General features: G+C 36.1%; 1 protein-coding gene across 12 annotated transcripts in view; it reads left to right on the forward strand.

The window, feature by feature from the left end:
* The window catches only part of LRBA (LPS responsive beige-like anchor protein), a 746,530-nt gene that overhangs the window by 323,416 nt on the left and 410,217 nt on the right, over positions 1 to 12,897 (forward strand). For all 12 annotated transcript variants that reach the window (XM_055550583.1, XM_055550584.1, XM_055550586.1 and 9 more), the window contains exon 37: positions 12,071 to 12,237. In XM_055550583.1, the coding sequence (XP_055406558.1) occupies positions 12,071 to 12,237 (167 nt within the window). The remainder of the gene's footprint in view (positions 1 to 12,070; positions 12,238 to 12,897) is intronic.

Below are 12,897 nucleotides of genomic sequence, written 5' to 3' on the forward strand. Positions count from 1 at the left end.
AAAATAAATGTTAGGAAATTAGAATAACGGGTTATAAAATATTTTAAAGATTTTAGCCTTGAACTTTTTAACTGAAATTTATTTTTATATCACAATATTATGCAAACTTAATGAAAACTTGCTTTATAATCTGTTTCTCATAAAATATACTCTATTAATTTAACATTAATTTACCTCCTTTTCTTAATGCTGAAGTGGTTGTGAGAAGCCTTGTGCATTTATATATCCAATCACAACCCCTTTTTGTTCCATTAAGCTAAATAATGTCATTTTATCTAATGACTTACTTGCTTCTGTTTTTTTTTTCTTTTAATACATAGCTGTATGTTTTTTAATCATTGTAATTTCTTCTCCAGTTTTTGAACTTTACACAAAGTTGGTTTTCTCTGGCATTTTTAGTTCTATTATTATGTTTGTGAGATTCATTTCATTTGTTACGTTTTCTTTTTCATGATCAATGCCGTATAATTCTGTTTCATTAGTAGAGCAGTGGTTTTTCATGCTCTCTTCTGCTGTTGATTGGCAATCCATTTTTTAACTGTTGATATCAGGATCTGTGCTGCTTTAATATCTTTTGGTGTACATACTCACGTGTATTTGTAGGGTGGATTGTTGTTCTGTTGCTCAGTTGTGTCCACCTCTTTGCAACTCCATGGACTGCAGGTGCCAGGCTCTATTAGCCTCCACTGTTGCATGGAGTTTGCTCAAACTCACGTTCATTGAGTGGTGATGTCATCCAACCATCTCCTGCCCTGTCGTCCCCTTCTCCTTCTGCCCTCAGTCTTTTCCTGCATCAGGGTCTTTTCCAGTGAGTCAGTTCTTCACATTAAGTGGCCAAAGTACTGGAGCTTCAGCTTCAGCATTAGTCCTTCCACTGAATATTCAGGGTTGATTTCCTTTAGGACTGACGGGTTTGATCTCCTTCCTGTCCAGGGGACTCTCAAGAGTCTTCTCAAGCCCACAGTTCAGAAGCATCAGTTCTTCGGTACTCAGCCTACTTTATAGTCAAACTCTCTGGAAAAAAACATAACTTTGACTATACAGACCTTTGTCTGAAAGTGATATCTTCACTTTTTAATATGCTGTCTAGATTTGTAACTGCTTTCCTTCCAAGGAGCAAGCGTCTTTTAATTTCATGGCTGCAGTCATCGTCCTCAGTGATTTTAGAACTCAGGGAAATAAAATCTGTCACCATTTTCAGTTTTTCCCCTTCTATTTACCATGAAGTGATGGGACTGTATGCCATGATCTTCGTTTTTTGAAGGTTGAGTTTTAAGCCAACTTTTTTACTCTCTTCTTTGACCCTCATCAAGAGGCTTTCTAGACCCTCTTCACTTTCTGCCATCACAGTGGGTATCATCTACATATCTGAGGTTGTTAATATTTCTCCCAGCAATCTTGATTCTGCCTTGTGATTCATCTAGTCTGGCATTTCTCATGATGCACTCTGGATATGAGTTCAATAAGCAGGGTGACAATATATAGCCTTGACATACTTCTCTCCCAATTTTAAACCAATCCATCGTTTCATGTCCAATTCTGTTACTTCTTGACCTGCATGCAGATTAATCAGGAGACAGGGTGGTCTGCTATTCCCTTATCTTTAAGAATTTTCCACAGTTTGTTGTGACCCACACAGTCAAAGGTGTCAGCATTGTCAATGAAGCAGATGTTTTTCTAAAATTCCTTTGTTTTTTCTATGATCCAACGGATTTTGGCAGTTTGATCTCTGGTTCCTCTGCCTTTTCAAATCCAGTTTGTACATTTGGAAGTTCTTGGTCATGTACTGCTGAAGCCTATTGGGAAGGATTTTGAGCATTATCTTGCTAGCATGTGAAATGAGTGCAATTGTGCAGTGGTTTGAACATTCTTTGGCATTTCCTTTCTTTGTAATTGGAATGGAAAACGGACCTTCTCCAGTCCTGCAACCAATGCTGAGTTTTCTAAATTTGTTGACTTACTGATTGCAGCACTGTAAAGCATCATCTTTTAGGATTTGAAATAGCTCAGCTGGAATTCCTTCTAGTTCATTTCATGAACTAGCTTTGTTTGTAGCAGTGCTTTCGAGGCCCACTTGACTTCACATTCCAGGATGTCTGGCATGGTGGCTGACCACCTCATCGTGGTTATCTTGGTCATTAAGACATTTTGTGTGTAGTTCTGTGTATTCTTGTCACTTCTTCTTAATTGATCTCTTCTGTTTCTGTTAGGTCCTTACCGTTTATGTCCTTTATCATGCCCATCCTTGCATGAAATGTTCCCTTGCTATCTCCAGTTTTCTTGAAGATATCTCTAGTCTTTCCTATTCTCTTGTTTTCCTCCATTTCTTTGTATTGTTCACTTAGAAGGCTTTCTTATCTCTCCTTGCTATTCTCTGGAACTCTGCATTCAGTTCGATATATCTTTCCCTTTCTCTCATACCTTTCACTTCTCTTCTTTCCTCTGTTATTTGTAAAGCCTCCCCAGATAACCACTTTGCCCTCTTGCATTTCTTTTCATTTGGGTTGGTTTTGGTCACTGCCTCCTGTACAGTGTTATGAATCTCCATCCATAGTTCTTCAGGCACTCTCTCCACCAGATCTAATCCCTCAAATCTATTTGTTACTTCCACTGTATAAATTTAAAGGATTTGATTTAGGTCATACCTGAATGGTCTGGTGGTTTTCCCTATTTTCTTCAATTTAAGCCTGAATTTTGCATTAAGGAGCTGATGATCTGAGACACAGTCAGCTCCAGGTATTGTGTTTGCTGGCTGTATAGAGCTTCTCCATTTGGCTGCAAAGAATATAATCAATCTGATTTCAGTACTGACCATCTGGTGGTGTCCATAATGTAGAGTTGTCTCTTGTGTTGCTATGACCAGTGATTTCTCATGACAAAACTCTGTTAGCCTTTGCCCTGCTTCATTTTGTATTCCAAGGCCAAACTTACTTTCACCTCCCAGAATCTCTTGACTTTCTACTTTTGCATTCCAATCCCCTATGATGAAAAGGATGTCTTTTTTTGGTGTTAGTTCTAGAAGGTCTAGTAGGTCTTCATAGAAACCATCAAATTCAGCTTCTTCAACATTAGTGGTTGTGGCTTAGACTTGGATTACTATGATGTTGAATAGTGTGTCTTGGAAGAGAACCGAGGTCATTCTGCCATTTTTGAGATTGTACCCAGGTACTACATTTCGAACTCTTTTGTTGTCTATGAGACCATTTCTTCTAAGGGATTCTTGCGCACAGTATTAGATACAATACAACGATCATCCAAATTAAATCTGCCCATTCCCGTCCATTCTAGTTCACTGATTCCTAATACATCCATGTTCATTCTTGTCATCTGTTTTACCACATGCAATTTACCTTGATTTGTGGACCGAACGTTCCAGGTTCCTATGCAGTATTTTCTTTACAGCATCAGATTTTACTTTCACCACCAGACATATCCACAGCTGAGCATCGTTTCCCCTTTGGCCCAGCCTCTTCATTCTGTTTGGAGCGATTTCTCCAGTCTTGTCCAGTAGCATGTTGGATACTTTCTGACCTGAGAGGCTCATCTTCCATTGTGGTATCTTTTTGCCTTTTCATACTGTTCATGTGGTTCTTGAGGCAAGAATACTGCAGTAGTTGGTCATTCTCTCCTCCATTAGACCGTGCTTTGTGAGAATTCTTACTTTGACCCATCCATGTTGGGTGGCCCTACACAGGATGGCTCATAGCTGCATTGAGTTATGCAAGCCCCTTTGCCCAACAAGGCTGTGATCCATGAAGGGGCGGGTGGACTTGACTGTAAAATATTCATGTTTTCCATCTCAATAGATAACTGCTACACTCTCGTGCAAAAGTGTGTACCGCTTCCAGCATCAGTGTGTAACTGTTCATATTACTCCACATTTTCATCAACAGTTGTTTGCCACTTTTAATTTTAGCTTTCTGGTAGTTGTGTAGTGGTATGTCACTGTGTTTTATTTGGGATTTTCTTTACAAATTAAAGTGTACATCTTTTCTCCTGCTTGTTATGTATTATGTTTTTTTTTAAAGAATTTTTGTGTAGTACTATTTATCTTTTACCTACTTTCTTATTAGTTATCTCTTATTGTTTATCTACCTTACTGATTTATAGAGTGTATTGACCTACTTGGTATATGAGCTAATTTTTTCAATATGAATATTTTAACTACTTTCTTCCCTGTTAGTGCCTTGCCTATTCATTTTTAAGAACTTCTTAAATATACTTTATTGAGTGATGTGTATATAATATACTCATTTCAGGTATTCAGTTGGATGAGTTTTGACACGTGTATATCTTTGTTGCTGTATAAGATATGGAAATTGTCTGTCATCTCGGAGAATTTCCTTCTGTTCCAGTGTGGTCAGTTCCACTGCACATACACACACCTGGTGGTGGTGGTTGAGTCGCTCAGTTGCGTTCAACCCTTGCGACCCCATGGCCTGTAGCCCGCCAGGCTCCTCTGTCCATGACATTCTCCAGGCAAGAATACTGGAGTAGGCTGCCATGTCCTCCTCCAGGGGATCTTCCGGACATAGGGAAGATCCTGGGTCTCCTGCATTTCAGGCAGATTCATACATATACCTAACTGTAGGCAACTGCTCATCTGGTTTCTGTTATTATAGATAGTTTGGTGTGGTATACAATTTCATATAAATTACATAATGGGTGCTCTAAGGTCTGGATTGCTTTGGTCAGTGTAACATTTTTGATACTAATCCACATTGTTGTATGTGTATTGCTCTTTTGTTTTTTATATTGCTTAGCAGTACTGCTTTGTTTATCCATTCATCTGTAGGTGTATATGGGGTAATTTCCACTGTTTGGCTCAATGATTAAAAGCATTATGGGCATTTTCATACAGTTCATTTTTGTGGAAATGTTATCCTTCATTTTGAGGAAGTACCTAGGAGCATAATTGCTGTGTGCTGTTGCAAGTTTGTGTTTAGGCTTAGGAGAAACTGCCAGACTATTTTCTAGAGTAGTTGCAGGTCTTACACTTCATCAGGCTAGTTAGTAGGTATGAGAGTTCCCTTTGTCCCACATCCTTGCCAGCATTTATTGTCAGTTCCTGTAATTTCAGCCCTTCTAGTGTGTATATAATCATAGAGTGTTGTGGTTTTTAGTTGAATTTCTCTGCTGACTAAGCGTTTTTTCACATACTTATTAGTCATTTGTATATCTTTTGTAAAATGTCTAGTCAGATCCTTTGTTTATGGTTTTAAGTTTGTTTGTCTTTATGGCACTGTAGGAATTCTTTGTATTTTCTGTAAGGAAATCTTTTGTCAGCTATATGTATGGTGAATGTTTTTTCTCATTGACTTTTCATTTTCTTTCTTTCTTTATTCATTTCTTTGTTAATTGCAGGAAAATTGCTATACAACATTGTGTTGGTTTGTGTGGTACAACACTGCAAATCAGCCACAATCACACATATGTCACGTCCTCTTTAGCTCCGCTCCCCTCCCAACCCGCCCCTTTAGGTCATTTCAGAGTGCTGGGCCAGGCGCCCAACTTCTCACGTGGTACCCGTTTTACTCAGGGTAGTGTGTATGTGTTGATGGGGCTTTCTCCATTCGTCCCACTCTTTCCTTCCCTCACTGGCCTTTTCGTTTTCTAAATGGTGACTTCTACAGGGCAGATTTTATCAGTTTCACTGAAGTCTGATTTGTCAAATTTTTTTATGGTTATGATTTTCTTTTACACTCTCCAATCTATGAATTTTAGTCTAAGTATTCTCTGCCTACTTGAAGTTCGTGAGATTTTTCTGTTTATTTTTTCTAGAAGTGCTAAAATTTTAACTTTTACATCTATATTTTTTATTCATTTTGAATTAAACATTTTGTGTGTGGTATGAGGTAAAAACAAGTTTTTTTCTTTCTTTGCTCCTTTGAGAGTGGCCAGGTGTTTCCATACCAGTTGTTGTAAAGGCACTCTTTTTTCATTTCATAATCTATGCTGTCTTGATTTCTTATTTTACAGTGTGATTCAAAGAGTATAAAATCCTACAGTTTCATCTTTCCTTTGTAAATTTTTTTTTCTTTTTTATTCAGATATATTTTAGACTCAGCTGTCAATATATCCTTAAGAAAGCCTCCTAAAGTATTAAGATTGGCTTGAATCTATAAAATCAATTTGAAAAGTATATATATTTTAAAATACTGAGATTTTAAATCTATGAACATTGTGTATATCCTCAGTTATTTCAGTCTTAGTTTCTCTTAGCAGTGTTTTATGGTTTTCATTGTGTAGACTTGAATATGTTTTTATATACTGCTAAATATTTCACGTTATTAATGGTATTGTTAATTGTTTTTGAGTTGATTATTGCCAGCATGTAGGTACATAATTAACTTTTAGTATATTGACCTTTTATCTAAGAAACTTGTATTATATATTCTAGTAGTTTTTTCTTAGAACGCTCAGAATTATAACATAGGGGAACGCATATACAAATGAAGAGTCTGTTAGTCTTTCCTTTTCAGACTGTCTTTTTGCTTACTTGTTTATTTTTTTGTCTCTGCTGGTTAAGATCTCTTTTACCATATTGAATAGAAGTTATGAGAGAGGACATAGCACTTTATTTCCAGTTTTAGTTGAATAATTTTTATAGATGTCCTTCCTAAGGTTTAGGAAGTCTCTTTGTATTCCTGGTTTGTGGAATACTTGTTATTTAATTAATTAATTTATTTTCATGAAAGGGTTTTGAATGTTAATTATTTATTTAATTAATTGCTTTTAAAAAATGATTTAGATGATATGTTTTTCTCCCTTTTTTTCTGTTTTATGGTGAATTATGCTGATTTATATTTAAATATTAAGTCAACTTTGCATTCCATAGATATACTCTACTTCATCATGATATATAGTCTGTTTTATAGATAGCTGAATGGTAGTATTTTGTTGAGTTTTTGTGTTTATTTATGCAAATTATGTTACTTAGTTTTCTGTTCCTTTAATGCCAAATTGTTGGAGTGTATTCCTTAGCCTCTGTCATCTGAGTTTAAAATTTGTATTATTTCTTCCTTAAATATTTAATATTTTCTAATATATTTAAAAGTATAAAATTTACTTTAAATGCTGTTTTATCCAGTTCCCACAATTTTTTCTAATTTTCCTTGTGATTTCATTTTTGATCCATATTTTTTAATTTGGAGATGAATTGTTTAATTTCCAATTATTTTGGATTTTTTTGAGATTTTTTTTCCACCTTTTATATTCAGGTAAAGAATCAAAAGGACCTCTAGATTTCCGTATATTTTCCTCTGCATGAGTTCCTCTTCTCTAGTAGTTTGTCTTTCAAATTTCCCTCTTACTTTCTCAGTAGACATCTTTAAACTTGTTTCACATATAAAAGCTATAGGAAAAGTGTATTTTCCAGCCCTTGAAAATGTCTTGAGGCTATTTGGGTAGTAGTGTATAATCCAGTATATCTGGCAAACAGAGTGTGGATAGACAGTAATGTAAAAGATAATATTCCACTTTATAGATGGCTACACATTCACAGGTCTAGGCAGTAAAATTTGGTTCTAATTTTTCAATATTTTAAACAATTATGTATTTTTTGAGGATGGGATCTATACATATATCTATGTCATTCCAAAGCAAATTTTTCTAGAAATAATTCTGGGACTTCTCATAAAAGGACAGAAGATTATTTCACGAGCTGAGTTGTGAGCAAATAAAGATCTACATTAGGGCTGTGATGAGTGGTTAGAGGTTTGGCTGGGAATGATGGGATATGATGTGAGGGAAATTGAAAAGTCACAGATGACAGAAGTAGGAAACCCGTTCCCTTTTCAGTAACAGCATGTTTGGGATAAAGATGGTAGGTTGTATGTTTTAAATTTTAGGTACTTATTGAATGATTGGAGACTGTCCTACAGATAGAAATGTGGGATCTGAATTTGGGAAAACAGCTGAGTCAGACGTGAAAAACTTGACAGCTACATCTAAATTGATAATAGCAGATGATGGTGGGAGTGGATGATATTGCCAAGGGACATATGACAAAGCCTTGAGAAAATGCAAGCATCCTGGGAGATAATGAAGAGGAAGTCTGACCACCAGAAAGGTCATCAGAGTGATGGCAGGAGCATAATAGAGAAATCTGCTTGATTTTAAGTTCATTCCTCTCTGGGCTTTCATACAAAGGACAGATAGTAAACTTAGAGACATAACATCTGAAAGGAAAGGCTAAATGTGATATTGTCTTTACTTCTTTATTTAAAGATCCAGAACAGTTATTTGAATTACAATTGATCAGTCTAAATTGCTTCTCTCTTCAGTTAAGTGAATTTTTTAAGAACTAGATTTATCTTATGTTTTATTAATTCTATATTAATACATTAATAGATTTCTTTAGCAATGATCAAATTCAAATCAAATATATTTGAATTAGTTCCCAGGATGCTTTTTTCTGTTTTTTTTTTATTTTATGATTCAGGTTGGACAGGAGGTCATTGTTGTGATGCTATATTACTTAGTTCATGTGTTGCTTAAAGTAGGAAAACAGAAAAGTTTATGTGAAGTAAAATTGAATAAAAGTCCTAGACCTGGTGGGCTTCCCAAGTGGTGCTCGTGGCAAAGAACCCTCCTGCTAATGCAGGAGACACAAGAGGCTTGGGTTCAATCCCTGGGCTGGAAAGATACCTTGGAGAAGGAAATGGTAACCCACTCAGTATTCTTGCCTGGAGAATCCCATGGACAGAGGAGCCTGGCGCGCTACAGACCACAGGGTCCAGAGTCGAATGCAACTGAAGCAATTTAGCAGGCACACACTAGACCTGGCCCTTGATTTTATTGATAGATGGCACATTTTGGTAAGGTCTTTTGGGATACCTCCACTTAATCCTTAAACACAAGCACGCACGTGTGCACGCGCGCACGCGCTCACACACACACACACACACACATTCCTTCAATAAGTAACGTGTTTGATCTTCAGGCAAATATGCCTCATCCGTACTTGACTTTGAATGATATGTCATATGTTGAATATGTTATTGGTTTTTTAATAAGAATGTGTTCATCTTTAAAATTGCATTTTAAAGATGCTTTTAAGAATAGATGCAAGTTCATTATATCAATACAAAACATTCTTGTTTGGTTTCCTTTTATCATGTTTTAAGGTTAGATGTGACTCTAATGTTCCACAATGAGACAGAGATTGATAATCAGGAGAGAATAGCCCTTTAATGTGATTTATATCTATAGATTTTATGTCAGATATGAAAAGTTGCTGTTTATATTATAAAGGAGGATCCATTAAAGAGCACTTTAAACCATTTTACTATTTAACTTACTACCTTGGACTCTTTTTAGAATTCTGCCTTTTTAAGCAAACTTTAGTTGCTTACCAAATGTTTTGAAGAGTACGATTTGATAAAGTTAAACTGGTAAATGCATACAGGTAGCCTATTTAATAATGTATTTTGGGGTAATTTTGGTACGTTTAATATGAAGGTATCTGGTGTTTCAGGGGAGTATTCAAACCAATTATTTTTGACTTTCCATCAATAATTTTAATTCCCTCTTATGATCAGGTGAGGTTAGATAAAGGCACTCTGTGCATGCATTGGGGGGTGTTTAAGCTATACAAATTCTGACAGTGTCTACCATTTTGTCTTGGTGGCTTCAGTGTATGGTTGACTTAGATGTGAAGTAACCTACAGAGTGCTGCTATTCTGGAATGAATCTCTGAAAATATCACATAGTAGTTGACCTTTTTGTTAACAATGGAATAATTCCCTAGCTATCTTCACTTAAACTACTCCCTTCAAGTATTTCTTAATCATATTTTCTTTTCTTTGCTCAAATCGTAATGTTGACAAACTGAACTATCTTGGGGTTTGTTTGGCTCAGGCTTTCATTTTTTAACATGGTATCTGGCATTTGCCTGTGTGCGTATGTTCATTCGCTTCAGTCCTGTCCGACTCTTTGCTACTCTATGGACTGTAGCCCTCCAGGCTTCTCTGTCCATGGGATTGCCTAGGCAAAAATACTGGAGTGGGTTGCCATTCCCTTTTCTAGGAGATTTTCCTGACTCAGGGGTTGAACCCGTGTCTCCTGCATTGCAGGTGGATTCTTTATCTCTGAGCCACTGGAGAAGCCTGGCATTTGCCTGTAGTATTTTATAAATGAATCTCATTTCTAACATAATTTATTTTTTCCATATCAGTGTTTAGGTAAAAGAAGTACTTTCCTTTTAACAATATACAGAAACTAACCTCTTAGAGATTGGCCAAAATCTTTTAAGTGTACAATCCTTAGAGGTAATATAATCCTCTCATTTTGCAGATGGGAGGACAGTTAGACCCAGCAAGGTAAAGTGAGTTAGTTGCCCAAGACTGATAAGAGACTCTGCCAAAGATGATGATGCTTTTGTCTGGTTTTTGATTTGTTTCCCAATCTTATGCTTATTCATATGTATAAACATATTCATATATATTATATTATTTGTCTGAAAGGGATTTTGCATCTGCAAATTTTGGTATCCATGGGGGTCCTGGAACCTTGCCCCTTTCCCCCCACCCCCTCATGATAGCAAGAGACGACTATACTTTTATTCCCAATTCCCTTCTCACAGTCTAGAATGGGGATTCTCCAGGGCAAAGGCTATCAAGCTGATTCAGCCTTTGATCTCAGTAGCCTAGTGTTCTGTACAAACCAAGAGATATTTGATTCTTTATGCATTTGCATAAACACCATATCATTTGGGTTGCTTGTGGTATTAGAAACAGAAAACCCAGTTCATACTGGACTTCAGTGAATGAACAGGAGCTTATAGGTTCTTGTAAAAAATCTTAAAAAAAAAAAAAAAAAGTCTCACAGAAAGTTTAATTTAAAGGTAGGCTGGTCTTTGGTTGATCCACAAGTTCATGATTCCATTCAGAGTAAGCTAGTTTGTAATTCGCATACCTCCGCTCCCTGTGGGTATTGTCTTCCTCCTCAGGCTTGCTTCTCTTCTGGCACAGAAAGAGCTCTCCTGGAACCATTACTTCCTCTTTTACACTCCAGGAGAAAGGAATGAACTATCTAACTAAACTGACCTTTTAACTAACAAGTTTACATTAATCATTTTTTTTTAAATTTTAAGCAATTAATTAGGTAGTATAGCATCTTAAACATACCACAAGTGTCTGAATTCCAAAAGAAAAGAAATAAGCATCGTGGAAACCAGTGGTTGTGTTGTATCTGATTATTGCTAAAGAATCCTAAATTTGTTTTGGCAAAATTGATGTCTAAGAAAGTACTTTTCAAACTTTAATTTAGAAATCACCTGGAGATCTCATTAAAATCCAGGTTTTGATTTAGTTGGTGTGGAGTGGGACCTATAATTCTGCACTTTTAATAAGTTCCTAGGTTATTCTAGTGCTGGTGGTCCATTGTGCATAGCCAAGGTTTAAAAGACCACACTGTTTCTGGCATTTTCTAAAGGTGTTGAGAACTAGCTCAGTTTACTTCTGCAAACCACCAGCATCTCGTTTCTGGACCTGTGCAGTAGCCTGATAACCAGTCTCCCTCAAGCCTCTTGTTCCTCTGTAATTCATTCTCTAAATGAAGCTATGTTGATCATTTTCATATGTAAATCAATCACATCATTCCCTTGATTAACCTACTGGTAACCCATTGGGTTAGAATAGAATCTAAGCTCCTTATCATAACTGCACAGTTACTAAATGATGCAACCCCTGCCTGCCTCCCTCTCCAGTCTCTTTTCGTACCATTCTTCTCTTTGTTCACTTTGCTTTAGTTCTTTGTAACCTCCCTTCATGCTACTTGTAATGTGGACCCCGCATTTTCTGGCTTCTTCTCTTTATTCAGGTCTCTGCTTAGATATTAACCATTTCTGAGTGTACCTTATGAATGACTACAGAGAAATAAGTTCTTGAGGGATTGTTGTAATGAGACAGTAGATCAGCAACTCTGCTCAATTCAGTTCATGAGCAATGTAAAAGTCACTTTAAATTTTTGTTTGGTTCTGTTCATATTAGAGATTGTTTCATCATGCAATTAAAGGGGTTTTCCCCCATATTTTTATATTAATAGATGTTTCTTTTTCCTGTCCAAGTCACTATGTGCCCAGTATTCAGCAGACAAACGAGAAGATGAGAAGATGTGTGATCATTTGATAAGAGCAGCTAAATATCGAGACCATGTGACAGCAACTCAACTAATCCAGAAAATTATCAACATTCTCACAGACAAGCATGGAGCCTGGGGAAATTCTGCAGTGAGGTAAAGAGATACCTTTAGGATTTGGCCACTGATTTTCTGTGGAAGGCCTAGGTTAAGATAAATGGCTTTGATCAAATGGATATGATCAAGACCAGATGAAGAACAGAGTAATTTAATTTTGTAATTTATCTTCTATTATGAATTTAAAGCAAAGGGGAAGGAGAAAATCAGTATGGGTATAGTTATGGATTTTTATGGATATTTCGGTTTCCTTCAACTACTCAAAGGAATAGTTGCTCATATATTTGTTCATTTTGAAGTGAACTGTTCAGGGAAGTTGTCGGTTTAAACTATTTTACTTGCAGCACTTATATCTGAATTTATACAAGTACAGTATTTTATTTGAAGAAACGATTCCCTATTTACACTTTTTAGTTTTAGCATATAAATTTGAAAACTTAATGTGTGTTGTCTTACTGAGTTTTTGTTGCAGATTACTGGGCCATGATGACACAACACCAGCTGTAGCATTTTATTTACTGTATCTTCCTCCTTTTCAGATCACCAAAAGGAACAAGCAGTGTTTAGTTCTTATTTTAGAAACAAAATGTTTAAATTACTTTCTCAGACTAAGGAACTTAGATAAGTCATAAAATTTAATCTTTTTGGAATATTATATTCTACAAGTTTTAGGAACATGTTTTGACTCATTTAAGTAAT

This window comes from Bubalus kerabau, chromosome 16, assembly GCF_029407905.1.
Source record: "Bubalus kerabau isolate K-KA32 ecotype Philippines breed swamp buffalo chromosome 16, PCC_UOA_SB_1v2, whole genome shotgun sequence".
NCBI lineage: Eukaryota > Metazoa > Chordata > Mammalia > Artiodactyla > Bovidae > Bubalus > Bubalus kerabau.